This window comes from Dama dama, chromosome X (genome assembly GCF_033118175.1).
Source record: "Dama dama isolate Ldn47 chromosome X, ASM3311817v1, whole genome shotgun sequence".
In the NCBI taxonomy this organism is placed as follows: domain Eukaryota; kingdom Metazoa; phylum Chordata; class Mammalia; order Artiodactyla; family Cervidae; genus Dama; species Dama dama.
In genome coordinates this window covers 12,523,410-12,545,407 of record NC_083714.1, presented here as the reverse complement: position 1 = coordinate 12,545,407, position 21,998 = coordinate 12,523,410, and the positions used below count along the sequence as shown (strand labels likewise).

General features: G+C 37.0%; 2 protein-coding genes across 4 annotated transcripts in view; one reads left to right on the top strand and one right to left on the bottom strand.

Annotated features, from left to right (window-relative positions):
- The window catches only part of COL4A5 (collagen type IV alpha 5 chain), a 239,754-nt gene extending 219,411 nt beyond the window's left edge, over nucleotides 1–20,343 (bottom strand). Inside the window, exon 1 of the mRNA XM_061135980.1 lies at nucleotides 19,956–20,343. Coding sequence (XP_060991963.1) covers nucleotides 19,956–20,036 — 81 coding nt within the window. The 5' untranslated portion in view covers nucleotides 20,037–20,343. The remainder of the gene's footprint in view (nucleotides 1–19,955) is intronic.
- A 1,378-nt stretch (nucleotides 20,344–21,721) lies between these two features.
- The window catches only part of COL4A6 (collagen type IV alpha 6 chain), a 320,391-nt gene continuing 320,114 nt past the window's right edge, over nucleotides 21,722–21,998 (top strand). For all 3 annotated transcript variants that reach the window (XM_061137217.1, XM_061137218.1, XM_061137216.1), the window contains exon 1: nucleotides 21,722–21,956. In XM_061137217.1, the coding sequence (XP_060993200.1) occupies nucleotides 21,946–21,956 (11 nt within the window). In that variant the 5' untranslated portion in view covers nucleotides 21,722–21,945. The remainder of the gene's footprint in view (nucleotides 21,957–21,998) is intronic.

The following is a 21,998-nucleotide window of genomic DNA, read 5'->3' as shown; positions in this document are numbered from 1 at the left end:
GGAGAAGGGGACAAGGATGAGATGGTTGGATGGCATCACCGACTCAATGGACATGAGTTTGAGGAAGCTCCAGGAGTTGGTGATGGACAGGGAGGCCAGGCGTGCTGCAGTCTATGGGGTCACAAAGAGTCAGACACAATGAGTGACTGAATGAACTGAGCCTTGTTTTCTTTTAACAGGAATAATGGCATAGGGACTTCCCTGGCAGTTCAGTGCTTAAGACCCTACACTCCCAATGCAGATGGCACAGGTTCAATTCCTGGTTGGGGAACTAAGATCCAGCAAGCTAGTATTCAATATTTTTAAAATGTGTTTATTGTAAAAGTAATAAACATTTACTATAAGTAACTAGGGCTTCCCAGGTGGCTCAGTGGTAAAGAATTCACTTGCCAGTGCAGGAGATGAGGGTTTGATCCCTGGTCTGGGAAAATCTCCTGGAGAGGGAAATGGCAACCCACTCCAGTATTCTTGCCTGAAGAAATCCATGGATAGAGGAGCCTGGCAGGCTACTCTCCATGGGGTCACAAAGTGTTGGATATGATTTAGCAGCTGAAGAACAACACCGATTACTGAAAAAATAGACAAAGAAAAACAAAAAAATAAGGACCTAATCTCTCCATCATCCTCCAAATATTTTTTCTACATTTAATTTTGGATAAACATTTATCATAGAGACATCTTTTGTTAATATATAAATTTCATGTTTAGACATGCATTTTTAACGACAATGGTAGGAAAAGGATATGAAACTTTATGCCTTATTCTACCCAAAATGAACCAAGTTAATGTTCCTATGAGTACACATTTCCATTAACTGTGATTTAATGAGAACGTATGTCTACACCCTTGTACTCCATAATAATTTCTGATTTTATTAATGATTAAACCTATTAAAATCTTTACAGAACTTTTAACTATTATGAAGAATACAGATGAAAAAATAGATACATAAGCAGAACTAAGAAAACATTATCATCATTGTTCAGTCACATAGTCATGTCTCTTTGCGACCCCAGGGACTGCAGCATGCCAGGCTTCCCTGTCCTTCACCACCTCCTGGAGTTTGTTCAAACTCATGTCCATTGAGTCAGTGATGCCATCCAACCACCTCACCCTCTGTCGTCCCCTTCTCCTCCTGCCTTCAATCTCTTCCAGCATCAGGGTCTTTTCTAATGAGGCCACTCTTCACATCGGGTGGCCAAAGTATTGGAGCCTCAGCATCAGCATCAGTCCTTTCAATGAATAGTCAGGGTTGATTTCCTTTAGGATTGACGAGTTTGATCTTGCTGTCCAAGGGATTGTTAAGAGTCTTCTCCAACACCATAGTTTGAAAGCTTCAGTTCTTCAGCACTCAGCCTTCTTTATGATCCAGCTCTCACATCTGTACATGACTACCAGGAAAACCATAGCTTTGACTATACCTTTGATATAGCTTTGTCTGCAAAGTGACATCTCTGCTTTTAATATGCTGTCTAGGTTTGTCATAGCTTTTCTTTCAAGGAGCAAGTGTCTTTTAATTTCATGGCTGCAGTCATTTTGGAGCTCAAGAAAATAAAGTCTGTCACTGTTTCCATTGTTTCCCCATCTATTTGCTGTCAAATGATGGGACTGGATGCCACGATCTTAGTTTTTTGAATGTTGAGTTTTAAGCCAGCTCTTTCACCTTCATCAAGAGGCTCTTTAGTTCCTCTTCGCTTTCCGCCATAAGGGTGGTGTCATCTTCAAATACGAGGTTATTGGTATTTCTCCTGGCAATCTTGATTCCAGCTTGTGCTTTATCCAGCCCGGCATTTCTCATTATGTACACTGCATATAAGTTAAATAAGCAGGGTGACAATATACAGCCTTGACATACTCCTTTCCTAATTCTGAACCAGTCCATTGTTCCATATCTGGTTCTGATTGTTCCTTCTTGACCTGCATACAGGTTTCTCAGGAGGCAGGGAAGGTGGCTTCATATTCTCATCTCTTTTAAAATTTTTTTATAGTGTGATATCATCCAAACAGTCGAAGGCTTTAGTGTAGTCAAAGAAGCAGAAGTAGATGTTTTCCTAGAATTCTCTTGCTTTTCCTATGATCCAATGGATGTTAGTTAGCAATTTGAACTCTGGTTCCTCTGCCTTTTCTAAATCCAGCTTGTACATCTGGAAATTCTCGGTTCACATACTGTTGAAGCCAAAGCTTGAAGGATTTTGAGCATTACCTTGCTAGCATGCGAAATGAGTGCAATTGTGCAGTAGTTTGAACATTCTTTGGCATTGCACTTCTTTGGAACTGGAATGAAAACTAACCTTTTCCAGTCCTGTGAACACCACTGAGTTTTTCATATTTGCTGGCATATTGAGTGTAGCACTTTCACAGCATTATAACCTGAAATAATTTAATCCTTCTTGCATTGAATATTTTCAGTTTTTTAAAAATAAATTAGGACCTGATTCTAAAATAAAGCTGAGTGGTATTTCCCTGATGGTCCAGTGAATAGCCTCTGCACTTCATTCAGGAGGCACAGGTTTGATCTCCAGTTGGGAAATTAAGATTCCACATAGCAAAGCAAAAGACAAAAAACAAAACAAAACAACCCACAACAACGAAGCCTGAGTAACATAATGTTTATAATGCCTCATGGAAATGAGAAAGACCTGATTTTGGACTCACCTATTTTTTTTAACATATTGTCAATTTCAAATTATAATGATTTAACCATCTGAAGAAAAATGATACTTCTCTTTCCCTATCTGGGAATCATGGAGTGGAGGAAAAATGAGGTCATGGGTTTGAAAATCTACTAGAATACAGATAAGTTTATAAACTCATGTCTTAAATATAACAGTTGTCAATCTGCAAATTCAAATGTGTCATTCAAATTAGTCAGGAAAACAAATGTAAGTCCCTGAAGATGAATCTCTTTTTCTGCCTCTAAGAAAGGTGACCTTTCTCAGTTTAATATCATTTGTTATTTTACAACATTAGTTTGTAGTTTTTTCCATTATGCATTATATACAAATGAAGGCATGAAGGCTGTGATAAGGTATAATAAGCTTGTGCTATAACAACAACAAAAATTCTTTACTCCAACTGTGGAGAAAAATGAAATGCCTAAATAGGCTGCAAAAGATAAGCAAGCAAATAGAATTGAGAGGACTAAGAGCTAAGCATGCATTTATTCACTATGAACTATAAATTGAGTACATTCACTCTGAAGTAAAGAAAATTTAAAAAAAAAAATCCAGGAATTCAACTGACTATAAGAACTAAAAAAAGTTATTATTTTTCTTTTTTTCTTCCATTTATTTTTATAAGTTGGAGGCTTCTTCCTTCAAAATGTATTTAGTATCTTTAAGGAGGAAAATGGGGTAGGGGGAATCTACGGAGATGAATCTTGCCAGACAGTAAAAACTTTCAACATACCATACCTGAAGAAAATGTATAGCTTACTTTGAAACAAAACAATGAAAATTAACGTGACCTTAAAACTATAGAAGGCTGGCTCATTTATAGCCAGCTATGAAAAGTACTCAGAAGGGATACTAAAGCTTAAACAAATGCTTCATATTTTAGAAGGCTTCCTGAAATTAAATCATACTAATGCCAAATAAGGCCATTTCCTACAGGGTCACTGTTCAAGCATTTCTCCTACGAAGTCAAAATGAAGGAAAGTTAGAGTATTCCTCATCTCAAAATAAACTTAACTATATGTTTTTCTAAAATATTTTTATCAGTTACCAAATCTTAGACCTACATATAGCTTGTTTCATACACTGTTGTTTTCTGGGCTTTCCCAGTGGTTCAGATGGTAAAGAATCTGCCTACAACGTGGGAGACCTGGGTTCGATCCCTAGGTTGGGAAGATCCCCTGGAGAAGCAAAAGGCTATCACTCCAGTATTCTGGTCTGGAGAATTTCATGGTTGTTGTTTAGTCCCTAAGTGGTGTACAACTCTTTGTGACCCCATGGACTGTAACCCACCAGGCTCCCCTGTCCATGTGATTTTCCAGGCAAGAATACTAGAGTGGGTTGCCATTTCCTTCTCCAAGGGATCTTTCTGACCCAGGGATCAAACTCGCCTCACCTGTGTCTCCTGCACTGGCAGGCAGATTCTTTACCAGTACGCCACCTAGGAAGTATCTGCTATTAGCTTAAAAGTAGACATATATATGGAGGAACTTTAATTAGAGTCCAAAAATAGATATTTGTAGGGAAAAAGCAAATTAGCCAAGATGGGGATGGTCAGGCTCTCTTGCGTCACAGCCTCTTGCTCTTGTCCCACATTTTGTAAATAATGATTATGGAACAGCTGAGATCACTTATAGCACTGAATATACACATCATGAGGTACTTGCTTGGCCACAGGCTACTTTTGTTCTGTAAGCAAATATAAGGTCCACCTGGAAAGTCCTGGGTGTGTGTCGGGGGGGGGGGTGTGTGTGTTGAGATGTGTTGTGTTATGTCATGTCATGCCACGACAGCTGCTGCACTAGCCAGGAAAGAATAAATGTGTCTGCAATTCCTATGGCTTCTGGCATTTTCTTTCAGCCTCTTAGCTAGCACCTTGCCTACCATGGGGTTCAGCGAACAGTGAGCACAGTGAGATATAGCAAGACAATATTCAACAAAAGCACCAAAGTAATTAAATGAGGAAGGGAACATTTTTTTTCAAAAAATTGTGCTGGAAAAAAAAATTATGCTAGAACTAGTTAAACACATGGGGAGAAAAAACCCTTACTAAATACCATACATGAACAACTAAATGTGTAAAAAGAAGCACTTTTAGAAGCAAACATGGAAGAAAATCTTGGTGAGTTTGGTGTACTTAAAGATTTCTTAAAAGAACACAGAAAGCCATAAACATAAAAATGAGATAAACTGTGTCAAAATTTAACTTATTCTCTGAATATACCAGCTAAAAAAATTTTAAAAAGACACCAAATGGGTGAACATATTCACAAAACTTGTATATATCAAACAAAGATGTTGGATCCAAAATATATAGGAGCTCTTACCCCTCAAGTGTAAGAAAAGAAATAAAAAAGAAATGGCCTACAGATAGACACCATATGGATAAATGTCAAATGTATTACATTAAGAGAAAAAAGCTAAACTCAATAGGTTACATACTGAATGATTCAATCTATAATAAATACATTATGAAAAAGATATAAAATTATAGAATCAGAAAATAACCAGGAACTCTGGGTAAGTGGAGGGGCTAATCATAAAGGAGCAGCATTAGGAAATACCGTGAGGTGATGGAACTGTTATGAATCTTGTTTATGGCAGTGGTTACAAGATTGTATGCTTTTATCAAAGCTCACAGACCATACATCATGGACAGTAAATTTTACTGAATATAAATTTTAAAAAGAGAACTATAAGAAAACTTACAAGGAGACAGCAATAATCAGACATCAAAACAGCTAAAATTTAAAAAGAGTTACAGTAGTAAATGCAGGCTAGAGTGAGGGACAACTAGAATTTTTATACATTGGTGGAATGTACAATAGTGCAACTACTTTAAGAACAATTTGGCACTTTCTTATAAAATTTAAAATAGCCTTATGATACAATCCAGCAATTCCAGTTCTTGATATTTACCCAAGAAAAATGAAAGTATGTCCACATAAAAACTTGTTCACAACATTCATAGCAAAACAAGTAGGGGAAAACTCTGAAGACAATTTTCTTCATCTGACAAAGTATTCAGCACATTTTCACTGACAGCATTTCTCCTCTTCCTCCCCTAGGTCTCTAGGTCTCTAAAACTGCAGGAGCTTTTTGCTTGAGGCTCCTTCATCAGTGGGATGACCTAACCCCCAAGTCTGTACTGATCTGTCAGACCTGCAGTCACTGCATGGAGAAAAATGTAAATGGGAGGGAAGGCAAGTTGGCATTTTCCCTGATTTAGTCTCTTGCTTATCAATCATAGTAAGCAATTAAAGGGATGTTATTTTCATTCTGGTTTGCTTGTTTTAATTGGCTACTAAGACATCTAGCAACCCAGCTGAATTCCTGACAATATGACCATTGAAACAGGTACAAATTATTTCTGATGAAATTTAACATCAATTTTTAATGTCAGCAAACAAGAATGGAAAAGGAGTTCCTCAATCGGCTACTGTGTAAAACTTAAAGGTAATATAAGAGCAAAACATTGAACATATTCCCCAAAAGACAGAGTGCAAAAAAAAAATGGATGTTTTCTCTTACATTAAACTTACACTGAAAGTCCTAGCCAGTATAATAAGACAGAGAGCAGAAAAAGGCATTCAGATTGAAAAGGTGAAAAGGAAAACATATAACTCAAGAGATATTGATATCTCAAAGATATTTGCAGATAATATGATTATGTACATGAAAAATACAAAGTTAACTACTAGAACCTAATGAATAATTTTAGCAATGCTGTTCTGTATCTTGAATGACTGCACTTACTATTGTATGCACCTGTCAAAACTCACAGAAGTGTGCCTAAATGGGTATATTCTATAATATATAAATCATGCCCTAAAAAAAACCAGTAATGTCTTGGGATAAAAAGATCGATATAAAAATGAATGTCTATATCTTGGCAACAACTAAAAATAAAATTTTTAAATTATACCATTTGCTATACAATCATATGCATAGGAAGAAATAACAAATACTGAGTATGACATCTATGATGAAGGTAATTAAACAATATCTAAATTAATGGAGAAACATACCATATTCACAGATTGGAAAACCCAATACTTTTAGTATTTCACTTGTTCCTAAACTGATCCTTAGAATTACTGCTATCCTTACCAAAATCTCAAATGGCTTTTTAGTAAAAATTGACAAGATGAATCTAAAAATTATATGGCATAATTATTCAAGACAATAATCAAGACAATCATGAAGTACAAAAAATTTGAAGGATTTATACTACAAAATTAAAAGTATTATTTTGGCCACCTGATGTTAAGAGTCGATTCACTGGAAAAGACCCTGACTGAAGGCAGGAAAAGGGGACAACAGAGGATGAGATGGTTGGATGGCAACATTGACTTAATGGACATGAGTTTGAGCAAATTCCAGGAGATGGTGAAGGACAGGGAAGCCAAGCATGCTGCAGTCCACGGGGTCACAAAGAGCTGGACACGACTGAGTGACTGAACAACAAATAATGTCAAGATAATGAAGAAATCATAATACTGGAATAAGGATAGACAAGCAGATCAACAGACCAGACTAATAAATTCTGACCTATACATTCAATTGATTTTCAATAAAGCCATCAAACCAAACCAATGAAAAAAGGAATTACTTTTCAATATAAGGTACTGAAACAACTGGTAATCTATGTAGAAAAAATGGTCCTAAAGACAAAATCTGAAATTATAAATATTCTGGAAGAAAATATGATAAATAACTTTGCAATCTTGGAGTTTAAGTTTTAATAAATGACATAAAAGTCATTGAAAGGAAAGGGGCAAGATGGAGCTTGGAGTAATGGAAATTTCTGTATCTTGACCTGGATAGTGGTTACCAAAGTTTATACAATTTAAAAAAAAATTAGCTGTTCACCTAAGATCAATGCATGTCACTTTATGTAAATTACACTTCAACAAAATAACTGTTAAAATGCAAAAATTAAAATGTTCATAGAACCTTTACCTGTAATAGCCACAAACTGTAAACAACCCAAATACCCATCAACATGCGAACCAAAAAACAAAGTGTGGTATATCTACACAATGGAATACTACTCAAGAAGAAAATAATGAACTATGAATACACACTACAATGTGGATAAATGTGAAATGATGAGAAAAAAAGATACGAAATGAAGAAAGTGTACATACCATATGACTCCATTTATATAACTGAAATGCTGAGAAACAAAGACACAAAACAAAGAAAGCATGCATACCATATGACTCCACTTATTTAACTCTAGAAAATGAAATTAATGTATAGAAAGCAGATCAGTGGTTACCTGTTGATGTAGGAAGGGAGAGAGGAACTATTCAAGAGGATGAAAATCTTTTGGAGGGACTTATATGTTCATTATTTTTAATGTACTGATGGTTTCACAAGTGTGTATATAATTGTACACCTTAAATTGTATACTTTATATATGTGCAGTTTATTTTATGCCAATTATACCTTAGAATTACTTAAAATTATAGAGACAAGGATTGGAGCTCAAAAAATTTCCTTTTAACAACCAGAACAATAGAATTTGAGTTGAATAAGACTTTGTGGGTATTGCCAACAAAATAGTATCTGCCCTCTATTCAGGTACTTTTAGTAATGGGGCATTCCTGTTACTAAATACCTTAACAGTTAGAAAATAACTGATATCAAGAGTTCCTATAAATTGATATCATTGATTCCAGTTCTTCCCTCTTGGCAAATATATCTACCCTTCACTGAAATTCAAACTTCATTCAACAACTAGCTACTGAGAATCAACTACATACAAGGAAATAGGCTATACACTGTGGTGAATACAAAGATACGTAAGACAAGAACTTTGGTTTTATGAGTTTTCCAATTTGATACCTAAAAATAACTAACTATAGTTCATTGCCTTTCTTCATCAGTGTCTCTTTCTGCTGTGGTTTGTAATAGTAAGAATGTTTCTGAATTGTCAATTACACTGAACTTGGTAGGAAAGATACAAGCACAATTAGTACATTTCCTATTTGATATTTTATCTCCATCTACTAGGATGAATTACAAAATCATATCACCAATCCATAAGCCAATGTGGTACACTGGAAAGAGGACTAGAATAACATTACTTCTCTGCCTCTGCAACTGACAAGCAGCATCTTCCATCAACCACTTCACTTTCCTATAAAATGATAGAGTTGGTCTCTGGAGAGAGGTGGTTTTCAAACTTTTCAAGATCCTTTTTTTAAAAAAATAATTTATTATTTAGCTGCACTGGGTCTTAGTTGTGGCAAGGGGGATCTTTAGTTGCAGCATGCAGATTTGTTAATTGCAGCATGTGAACTCTTAGTTGCAGCATGTGGGATCTAGTTCCCCGACCAGGCGTCAAACCTGGGCCTCCTGCATTGAGAACTTGGAGTCTTAGCCATTGGACCACCAGGGAAGTCCCTTTAAGACCTTTTTACTCTCTTAAAAATCACTGAAGGACCCCAGAGTTTTTATGTGCATTAATATCTATCAATATGTACCATATAAAACAGTAATAATTAAAATATTTATTCATTTAAAAGCGATAATGAACTTATTACAAGTTAACATGTATTATGCATTTTCATGAAAACTATCAATAGTTATATTTTCCAAAACAAAGAAAGTGAGAAGAGGGACTGTTTTACATATTTTTTTGCAAATCTCCTTAATGTCTGCCTTGATAGAAGACAGCTGGATCTTTATATCTGCTTCTGCACTCACTCTTCTGCAATATGTTATTTTGGTTGGAACAGTTGGATCTTCATATCTGTTTCTGCATTTGCTCTGTTGCAATATGTTGTTTTGGTTGAAATATATGAAGAAAATCTGGCTTCATGCAGTTATATACTTGGAAAATTAAGTATTTTAATACCCTCTTAAGATAACTGTGGGTATTCTTTGATGTTATGCCAAAGTTCTGCAAGTGGTAGACTCTTTTAGATAAGTTGCAACATAGAATCTGTTATCTATTTACTTCTGTACTTGATTACATTAAAACTGATTGACCTATCTTGTCTTTCAATTGATCTTTTAGCCATGCATGATTTTGTAACATCAGGCACTAGTCATTTGGAAGATATTTGGAAGATATTCGTTCACTGGGATTTGCAGAACTTCCAACTTTTAACAGATTTTATTACCTAATATCAAAAAAATCATACACATTAATATAATTACCAATCTCATTAGAAAAGACTAAGTTTTGGGAAACTGTCAAGCCCATATTCAAGATTTCTAAAATTCTAATACTTGAAAAGTTCAAATTTTTTCACTGGCAACAAATACGGCCAGTTGCTTTCCTTCAAATGACAGACTCATTTTGCTCATTTTCAAGAAAATTCCTGCCAAATCCTCAAGCCTGAATAACCATAGTTTGTCTCACTTGTTCTTTTTTTCGTGGGGCTGCAATGGGTCTTCATTGCTATGAGTAGGTTTTCTCCAGTAGCGGCGAGCGGTGGCTACTCTTTGTTGCAGTGTGTAGTTTTCTAATTGCGGTGGCTTCTCTTGTTGTGGACAATGGGCTCTAGGCACATGGGTTTCAGTAGTTTCAGCACACAGGCTCAGTAGTTGAGGCTCCCGGGCTTTAGAGCATGGGCTTAGTAATTGTGGTGCACGAGCTTAGTTGCTCTGCAGCATGTAGGATCTTCCTGTACCAGGGATCGAACCCATGTCCCCTGCACTGGCAGGAGGATTCTTAACTACTGGACCACCAGGGAAGTCTTCAGTTGTTCCTTCAAGTAAAAATCTGTTCCATGCAAAAATCAGCTAATTCAGACCATAATTCACACAATTGCACAAGTGCTATTTTTAGCAACAATGATATTATTTCAGCATACAGAAGTGTTTTCTGTATAATCCCCATTTTGTCACACAGAAATTTAAAAATATCTATACTCAATGGACAAGATTTAATTAAAAAAATCAATGCTACATTGAAGACACTGTTAAATAAAATTGGCTTTTTATCCTCCAAGACTATGAAGAATGCAACTACTGGGACAATTTGTTATACTACAGTGTCTTACCCATCATCAGAGCAAATATCAACACAGTGAAAAAGGCAAAACAGTCTTCAAATTACTGTTCAAACAGTCCTCATGTTCCTCCTGATAGGATCTTAGGAATCTCAAGTGTCCACAGACCATACTTTGAGAACCACTGACCAAAAGGTCCCTAATATCCCTTCAACACTAAAATATCTATTGTTATGTAAATAGCCAACATCTTTCATTTGCACAACTCTATAAAATGTTAGTTTTCCTATTAAGAAATATATCTTACATTTAACATATACATCAAATTGTTACATATCTTTTAGTGAATTGATCCTGATGACAAACTCATGAGGTTATAAAACAGGAACTGTTTCCTCCTTCCTAAAAGCATACTGATTTTATTCAAATTTTCCCACTCTCTGGCTTTTCAAGGCAGCAATGTGATCTGGTGTGGGGCAGGGGTGATGGGAAAGGTGGGGGTTGTAAGTCACTTGTCTAACTACCTTTATGGTTCTATTCTACTTGCCAATGTACTGGTGTAACCATATACATGTAACGCAGTTCAAACCAATCAGATGTAAGGGTGAAGGTGTGGGACTCCTGAGAAAATTTTCATTGTTGATTAAAAGGAACACAAAAGAACAGTTCATACTCTTCTTCTATTGGGCACTGGGGCATCTGCACGTGATCCCTGGAACTGCAGCAGCAATCTTGCAAGTATGAGGGGCACTAATCTGAGACAGTAAACTGATAGGCAGAGCATGGCAGAGCAGCAAGTGGAAAGAGCCAGGGTCACTATTTGACTGAATTAATTAACCTTAGAGGTACTCTACCTCCAAACTTCTTGTTATGTGAGCTAAAAGTTTTCTCTGCTGTTAAGGCAGTTGAATCAGTTTTCTACTACTTGCAACAGAAAACAACCTATCTGATACAAACAGGTACAATTATGCCTTTCACATACAGAAATGTTTCACTACATCAATTAGATTATGGACAAAGAAGGACTCTCCTTCTTAAGCAAAGTCCTAGAGAGGTCAAAACACAGAATACACAAAACAATTTTTCACTAGTGTCCCACTCTTTTTATTTATTGGAGGATAATTGCCTTACAAAGTTGTGTAAAGTCGTCATACATAAGTTGATGTATGGCACCAATCAGTCATAATTACACATATATCCTCTCCCTCTTGACCCTCCCCTCATTCCACCCCTTGAGTTCATCACAGAGAACTAGGCTGGGCTCCCTTAATATCATTTCCCCCTCCCAGCCAAAGTTTCAATATCTCCTTCAGTATTCCATTAATGTCACATATACTAAAAGAAATTTTGGAAGCAAATCAGCCAGTTCTCTTAATGTATATAAAGAGTGTTATTTGACTGAATTATAAGATGATACAAATGCCAACAGAATTTCTTCCAGTTCTATTTTGGTACTCACTGTCATAAAACCAATTCCATTAACCTGACTAGCATTCACTTAAAGGTGCTTAAGTCTCTGTACAAGTTAAAAAGTAAAGCGAATGATGCAGTAAATTTTCTTTTTAAGTTAAAAGCTACATTTAGCAAAAACCTGTTTCTTTTATAACATTTGCCTTTGGTTGTCTTTGGTTGGCAAATAGTAAGGGATTTAAGGTTCCCATTTCAGCAGGGTAGCAGGTACTATCTCAGGCTACACTTTTGGTACAAGGCCAGCAGAAGCTTCTAAAGGAACAAAGGGCAGTTGGACCTGGACAGATTATGAACGTAAATAAACTCAAGCATTGATGCATAAAATGAGAATCTGGTTTGTTAAAATGAAAGAAGCTAATGTATCAGGGATCACACTAAAGACGCCACTCTAAAACACCTCAAGAATTGGTGCTATTAAAAACAGTCTTTGTAATGAGGATTTAGTTAAGTGGTTGGGTGGTTCATTTATAATGTTAATTAGAGAGAATTTATTTTCAAAAATCACTTCTGTTCCATGGTTGCTATTGTCAGAAGGGAATGAGATGATGGAATGATTACATTTTAAAAAGAAAATCATTAGAGGATAGAACCAAATGTGCCAACCAACTGGCAACCAATTGAGCATCAATTCTATAGTCACTATACTAGATAGAAAAAAAATTATTAAGACTGTCTCATAGGTACCCTTTTACACTACTGATAGGAATATAATTGGTAAAACCATTCTGGAAAGTAATTTGGCAAAAGCAGATCCCTATCATTCAGAAGCTTAAAGTTCAGCTATTCAAATGCCACCTGGAAAAGCCATAATGCATAACAGTTTGTGATTTCGTGGAGGAATACATTTGAATTGCACAAGCCACAAGGCTATCATAAAGGCTGTAAAGTCACTTCACTTGTGAAGAAACACAAGAAAAAGGCAAAGTAGGGGTATTGCAAAATGGATAGGGGGCCTCTCACTCCATATGTACTTCCAAGTTTGTTGAGAAAAAGAGAGATGGGGGCTGGAATAATATCACCCTAAAGTAGGAAAACCAGATTAGCAATTAATGGGGGTAAAATTTTGGAGTATCACTAAGGGAGGATGAAAGCAAATGATAATATTAGGCAAAGACACAGGTATTTAAGTGTAAAAGCTCATAGGCAGCTATGGGGTGGGGGTGGGGAGAAAGGGTAAAGGGGTCTCTCATTTCAGATGCATTCCAAAACTCTCCTGGAGGAGGGGAATGTCAGTGAGTTTGGAGTACGTATACCCTTGCTATAGCTAGGAAGAGGTCAGTGGGGGAGGTATTCATGGAGTACAGGTTCCACCTTCAGTACATGGGAGAAATGTAGGTAGGTGCATGGTTTACAAAATTAAAATTTAGGCCCTTGAGGATGAATGGCCCAGGCAATTATAGTAAAGAGTTATTAAAGGATGAACTGGTGGGTGAGCCTATCTTTAGAATCAATTCAAGTGACTAGTCATGGAAAGGGTAGTGGGAATTATTCAACATTTCAACATGACTTATTTTTCTACTGTGAATGAAACAGGGGTTGAAGAAAATTTCATGAGCATGTTCTAGAGCTAAACTGCTCATTCACTTACTGTGTGACCTCTGGTACTTTTTTAACCACCCTGTGGGCCTCAGATTCCTCCTACATATAATGGAAATAATATTATCCACTTAACAGGGTACAACATAGTAACCACTAAAAAAAGTTAGCTATCATATTATCTGTTGCTATAGCCTTTCTAAATGTCAGAGTCTACTGAAAGTACCAAAGACTTTAAAAATATGTATGACATCTAACATAGTAATTCCCCATGAAGGAGGCAGTACTAACAAAATAATACAAAATATGGAATAGGAATTGTTTATGGCAGTATTTCATGCAATGGCTAAAAAACCTTGAAATTTAAAAATACAGTTTATAAAAGTGAACAGGTAAATTAATTGTGGTGTGTATAAATTAAATTGTATGAAATCATTTAAAAATTTTAAAACTAAGAATTTTAATAACATGGGAAACTGCTGGATAAGTAAATAAAACATTAACATAAAATTGTATACAGAGTAATCCCAACTTTTAAAAAATCTTAACCAATTTACTCTTTATTTTTTTTTAACTTTATTAAAATGTTTTATTTTATTTTATTTTATTTTTATTATTATTATTATTTTTTTATTATTATTATTTTTTTTCCAGTGGGTTTTGTCATACATTGATATGAATCAGCCATGGATTTACATGTATTCCCAATCCCGATCCCCCCTGCCACCTCCCTCTCCACCCGATTCCTCTGGGTCTTCCCAGTGCACCAGGCCGGAGCACTTGTCTCGTGCATCCCACCTGGGCTGGTGATCTGTTTCACCATAGACAGTATACATGCTGTTCTTTTGAAATATCCCACCCTCACATTCTCCCACAAAGTTCAAAAGTCTGTTCTGTATTTCTGTGTCTCTTTTTCTGTTCTGCATATAAGGTTATCGTTATCACCTTTCTAAATTCCATATACATGTGTCAGTATGCTGTAATGTTCTTTATCTTTCTGCCAATTTACTCTTTAAAGAAAATATTAGATACATTAAAAAGGCAAATCATTCAAAACAATAATACAGATTATTTCTGTGCTGTTGGTAGAACTGTGGAGAGATTTTTATTTTCTTCTTTATAATTTTCTCTTTTTCAAGTTTCCAACATTAAGCATGTATTATTTTTGTTATCAGACAAAATCAACATGTAAAGTAGTTGAATGAATGAAAAAATATACAGGTTCTTGCTTCAAAAAGTCTATCATCTAACAGAAGAGACAAAATCCCATGAAACAAAATGCTTCTAAGACCAAATACATTTAGATACTAGTCAAGAGTCTAAATATGACAAATATTCAAAGAAGGGTAAAATCAGAAACTGACATAATAGTAAGGGAAAGTTTCACAAAACTATCTATGCTCACTAGCATGGAAGCTCCATGAAGGCAGGGACTGTATCTTATTTAATCTATAGTGTCTAGCACAAAATGATTTTGTGAATAGTACATATCCATGAGAGCAGAAATAGAAAAACATGAATATAATTCTTAAGTACTTATGAGTTGCTGAATAAATATCTGCTGAATGAATGTAAGGGTTATGCTAAAATTGAGGAAAGATTTGGGTCCATAAGACTCTAGTCAAAATGGAGAACCAATGGGATTTCCCTGATGGTCCAATGGTTAAGACTCTTGAACTCCCAATGCAGGAGGCCTGGGTTCAATCCCTGGTTGGAGAAGTAGGTCCCACATGCTGCAACTAAAGACCCAGTGTGGCCAAATAAATAAATATTAAAAAAAAAAAAGAAATGGCAAGTCAGTAAATAGTTTGTAATGGCAATAATGGAATCTAATTGAAATATTACTGAGCATTTACTATGTGTCAAGTACTATTTTAAATGCTTTACATAACTTCTCTCACTTTGTCCTCAAAACAATGTGTGACATATGTGTACCACTGACTCTCTTTTGCTAAGGAAGACATTAAAGCTCAGAGGTTACTGCTTGTCAAAAGGTCACACATCCTCCAATCAGATTCTAGATCTTACTCCAGATGGCAATCTCTTAAAGACTGTCTTTAAGAGATTGACTGAGGAGAGGTACCAGAAAGCAGTAAGATAACATAGCATCAAAGAGGTATGTTTATTCTGTGGTCTTGGACTGGAATGAGAGGTATCAGTGCAAATTAATGGTTCTGTAAGAAATACAGAAGTGGGTATGTGACTATGTATACATACATATATTCCCTAGTTCTGTCTGCTGAGAAGGCCTAGAAGCAATGACACTCCAGTAGTGATGAGCATGCCAAGTACCCAGATTTCCATCTCTAAATACCACTACTCAACAAAAAGAATCAGAGTTTCTTGGAAAAAATTGCTCATTCCAGGGTTCGGGCAGTGAAAGTAGAAAATGAGTTGGGAATACCTTGTGGTACCAGAATGTAAGAGAATGCTCTAAAAATGATAGGGACACATTGAAAGGACACTGGAGCCAACTGGAAGGGGCTTCTACTGGCCAAATCTAGGGTAATTAAAAAAAAATAGTAAAAATAGCATAATTCATTAAAGTTCATAGAATAAAACAAGCATCCATAAGTCTATACTACTATGAGCAAATTACTGGATAAACAGATAAAAACAAACAAATATCAGAGAAGGTAAAGTTCTTTGCTACATTAGAATTCAATAAATAAATACAGAAAATTTTGAAAACTTAAGATTACCATTTGGCAAATATCAAAGCAGAAATTATTCAGGTTAGAATCCTTAAGAGATGCTAAAACAGTGGATGAAACTATGATGAAAGGCAAGACACGTACACTGTCTCACAATATTGCCCCATACAGTCTCAAAGTCTGGTTTCTTTGTAATTACAAAGGGAAAAAGTAGTGAACTTACAGTGCATAAACCCAGCAGACACAATCTTGACTAAGTTATCAATGTTAACTCAAGATAGAGTCTCATGTGTTGCATAAACATACTTCAAAAAGCCAAGTAAAAACATAGGAAAAAAGTTGTACACTTTTACACACAGGATAGATAACAATATATAAATACATGCACAAGACTTAAGCAAACTGTGCTACCACATACATACTCTGTCTTATCACAACAGACATACATGCTCCTGAAGATTTCAGTATATTTAAAATTACTATGAAAACTAATTGAAAGTATAATAAGGCAAATTTTTCTTCAAAATAATCACCTACCACAAATTACACTTGTTTTATAAATCTAACTTTTTATATATGCAATTATATAAAATCATATAATCTGCAACAAGCAATTGCTTCTAGATTACTTTTAAATTATCTCTCTATAAATAGATATACATATAGACATCAAACTCTGATCTTTTTATTCTAGGCCCAGAGCTGTTTTCATTATACCATGATGCTTCTCCTAATATCAGCAGGAAGAGATGTAATCCTCATTATATTTTCCATTTCACCTCCCGTGTTTCCCCTTATTAAAAAAAAAAATAGTAGTAGAGATCCCAATACCGTGAACAGCAAATACAACTCTATAGACCACATACAAAAGAGGCAGTATAGGACAGTCATTAAGAGTAAAGAATTTGGAGTCAAACTGCAAGGATTCAAATTTACAGCTTCACAACTTGCTAACTATGTGATTTGGGCACATTACTTAATGTCTATGATCTGTAGCTCCCTGACTGGTAAAGTGGGAATAACAATAGTATATACTTCATAGGTCTGTTGTGAAGATTAAACATGATAATGTACATTTCCATACTAGCACAGTGCCTGGCACATATTAAACGTGCAAAAACGTTAAGTTTTGATAACAATGTCAACAAATTCTTCCTATGGAGCAGTACGCTTTAGAGGAAAAATTGTTCCATGGCCACAAACCACACTGCTACCCTTAACAAGCTGTTGCTCCTAGTCACAAAGGAGATAGTAGATTTAAATCTACTGTGCACACACACAGAGTTACTAACAATTGCATAGTAGTAGTAGAAGTTTAAATAATGTATCCATAAATCTAAGTGTACATCCTACTAATGGAGACTCAGCATAAATACTTTAACATAAAAATACATTGTTTCCATCACTAGAATTGACCTTTCCAGCTAAATTTGCCTTCTTCCCTTATTGTTAGCCTTTTGGAATGAGTGATTTTATTCCACCTGATAAACTCTCTACCTAAAAAAATTTTTCCATATATTTGTGATAGGCTAATTTGGCATGACTTCAGAGAGAATGAAATCAGTTAACTATGAAAAATTAAAGCAATTTAAGTAGCAACGCTCTTCCTGGTGTAAAAGTTCCAATACAAGACTATTTCAGTCAACAAGCGGCCCCATTACCAACCGGTTTACTCTGCAGGTCACCAATATCCCCAGCACTAGTATGGAGAGCAGATACCATTCATATCTTTGAGATGATTAAAACATTCATCTAACTAGGATTTTAATGTGTGAAGCAGAAAAAACAAGCTTGGTTTTATTACAGGCACAGTATACTAATGATAAGGAAATGGAGTATAAAATGTTCTTTAAAAATCATATAGGAGAAAAGAGAAAAAAACTGCCTGGTATCTACTGTAATTTCTTCATGAACACTCAGTTATTAAACAGTCCAAGAAAACAAGCTTGCTCCCAAATTTTATCAATTATAAAAAGAAAATTCATTTTTAACATAACATGATTTAATATAAACTGAGGTATAGTATAGCTGTGCATACCTGTATGATTGGTATCTGGTGCACATTTATTAATAGTAACGTCAAAAGAAAAAATGAGAAATATTTAATCAAACATCCGCAAAATCTTTGTCCTCAGGCCAAATGCCACTAGCACAAAGATGATGTTTTTAAAAGTAACTACTTTCAACAACACAACTGTGGGTCTGTAGCCCTCCATCGTGGCTAAACTTTAGCCCATTAAGAAGCTCTGCATCATAAAAGCAATTTTAAATCATCTGTCTACTTTGATGGAGGAAAAATTCTGGCAAGTGTAATTAAAAATAATTGATATACTTGGTCTTTTTCTTAAGGAGAGTTGCCATTAAGTTGTGTTAAGGTAATAGGAAAGTTAGTTTTCACACCTTTAGTACACACATTCTAGAGGATGGAAGAAAGGCAATGTAACCTGAGGTATTCTGAGCGTAAAGAACAGCTAGAGGTAACTTACAAGTGGACCCATAGAAGCTATAACACAGCAGTTGCATATAAAGAATTGACAGTCACTCAACCATGTGAAGGCCTAAGCCATGATCTCATATTAAAGTGTTTTTAAAACCACCTATTATGTTCACTCAAACATAACTTTTCAATAATTTGTCACACACTTAATTCTTATTTAGAGGTTAAGTGAAATTAAGGATGATGACTTTAGGCTAGAGAACATTTCCCTGACAAAGTCATTCATTCCTTTAGATTTGCCTTTCACCCCCAGAGGGATACTGGGTGGGACTACCTAGACACCCTTATAGGAGATATATTAAGATTTTAATTCTACATTCCTAAAACTGAATGGAACTTTTTGCTCCTTCATTTCACTTCCCTGCTTCGCTCTCCTTTAAACCAGAACACTCATTCTCCTTTGAAAAAGATAATCCTTTTCCTTTAAATAGGTGATGGGCAAACTCTCAATTTGTTTCAGGTGCCTTAAGTAAGCAAAAATAAATAAAATAAAGAACGAAAACCTAGAACTTATAAAAAGAAAATAAAAGAGAGACGAAGAAGACCTGAAGCCTGAAACCATTCCTGGCATGTTACCTGATCATTTGCAACAAGATGTCAAACAGACTACAGAGGCTTTACTGACTAGAGGTGAGGTGAGGTTCCTGTTGCCTAAGGAAAAGGCAAAAGCAAAGAACTTCAGGGGCGCGCTTAACACTTTGGTGAAAGCTGGATTTTAGAAAAGTCAAAATAGTAAACTATCGACAAAGTTGAAAGAGTGCGTGGATTGGGTACAACTAGTGGGAAAGCTTACCCGGCAGGTAGGGTAACCCTCGAGGGTGGAGAGTAGAGAGGAAAAGTTTTAAATATCCACCAGAGCCTAGTGATCTATTAACATGCGTCCTCCTCCTCAGGTTCTGCTTTTGCCCCCAGAGCAACTAGCCACAGGAAAGCAAGCAGCCCTATTTTTAAAACACTTAAACCTCTCCCTCGGACTTGAGAAGGCTTGAGTTACTAGCGTTGTAAATAATGTTTCTTCCTAAACTGAAGGCACATCTGACTCCCCTAGCCAAGGCCCGGGAGAAAGGAAGGTAAAAGGGACAAAAAGTGATTTCAGCGTGAGAGCGAGGTGATGGGGTGGCGGGGCGGGGGTGGGGGTGCAGAAGGAAGGACTTACCGCAGCCTCTGCGGGCTGCCCCCAAAGACTCAGGGCCAGTAAGGACAAGCCGGCAGCCAGGCTGACTCCACGCAGTTTCATTCTTCTCCGGCTCCCGCAGCTCCTTCAGCACCCGCACGAAATCCCTGGCTGGCTCTGACCAACTGACATAATCTTGAGGGTTTATAGGGAGAGAGCTAGAGCCGGAGAGGGACAGTGAGGGTGTCCCAATTGTGCCGGTCGTCTTGGGTGAGGAGAAAAGCTTTTTAAGAGTGGGGGGGGGGAATGAAGGACCAGCAACTAGTCTTCCCTCCCCCCTCCCCTCCCCAAAGCCGGTCTCTCGGGAGCACTTGTCTCTTCTGTCCAGACTTGCAAACTTTTTCCTCGCGCAAGTCCCACAGATCTACTTTCCTCCCTCTCTTCCCCCGCACCGCCCCCTCCCCACCAGCCCTGGGGAATTTCAGGATCACTCCGCCACAGCTTTACTCTGCAACCTGCGAGGGAGTGACGCTCAGTTATTTGGAGGAGGGAAACTTCCAGACCAGTTGACTGCGCACCCCGAGTCCCACCGGGAAAGTTTTCTATTCGTTCAGTAGCCTCTTAAGTTGATACTCCTTTTCCCTGCCCAGTTCCACTCTCAGTGATGTGAGCCCCAAAGCCAATTGCGAATAGACCTGAGCCGGGACTATTTTTTGTAGCGGAGGAATCTCAGAGAACCCTCCTTTTTATTGTTAATGATTAGAAACAAATTTTGGTCGCTGCTCTGGGGGCTGCTGGGGTTGTTTGCTTTCCACCTGCTCGCAGGACAGAGTTTCTGTATACAACAGGAAATGTGCAAATATGAGAAATATATGAATATATTTATATAATTACATATATGCTTACAACTGAAGAATTAAAATTAACATAAGCTTAAGTGTGTGAAGACTTTATGCATGTTAGGTATATATAAGATTTGGGGGCGCTCAGTAGATATTTAGCAATTATGGGGTTGGATGTTTGTGATACAGTTTTATCTTTTTTTTTAGCTACATTGAATGCCATAATTAATATTTACATCTTATATTGACTAGCATAAAAGGTATTGACTCATTGCAGTTGTCTTTCAGAGAGATGTAAGGCAGGGAATTAAATAACTAGTGCAGTTTTCCTTAACACTAACATGAATGCTTAATTGGAAATATTTGTATGGTGTTAATGGAAGTTGAATTGGTCTCCCAAATAAAGTAGACTTGAACGTTACTTTGGTAATTCTGATATACAGATTTTTTTAAAGCACCAACAGGCCCAGAAAATACTTTATGTGAACTCCTTGGAGGAATTCTTCAGAACAGTTCTTATTTTAGACCCTAGAATTGACCACTTTACAGTCTTTCAGGGCTTTGGACCTGTTTCAAGCGGGCCCACTTATCCTTAGGTTCCACTCAAGTAAGGGTGGGTTTACAACTCCAGAGACCACCACCACCACCACCCCAAGAACTTCGCGTACAATCAATTAGAGTAACTGGTATGCATTTGAGCAAGACTGCAAAGACACTTTGGGGCCCATTTGTCTCTGTGGGAATTGTATGCCTTAATCTGTGTATGTGTAACAGTTTTTAGTGGTTTAAGGAAGTGTCTTAGTGTATAGGTCTGTGGGCCTGTGGAGATGCGTGGGAATGTTATGGGTGGAAGGTGCCTGGAAGTGGGAAAGACGACCGGCTGCCCAAGGTAGGGGGATGATTGACAGCAGACAGCCCCGCCCCCTTCCCCTCCATTCCTTCCTCTCCTGGTGCATGGAACTATCCCTTGAGTGCGGCAAGTTGTAGCCGGCACGGCTCATCGTGTTTCCCTTTGGGGCACCTTTTATCTAGAAGCTGAGTTCAATTTCTTCCGAAGTGAGCCACTCCGCGCCCCTACCCCATCCCCTTGAGTAAGGAAGCAGCCGCCAAGCATCAGCGGAGCCCGATGAGCCGGGGCCGCGGAACCGCTTAGCAGTCTCCCGGGACCCAGCTCTGGAGGAGCCGCAAGCATGCACCCTGGGTGAGCCGTTGCTATCCCGAGCTCCGCTCCTCTTTCTTACTC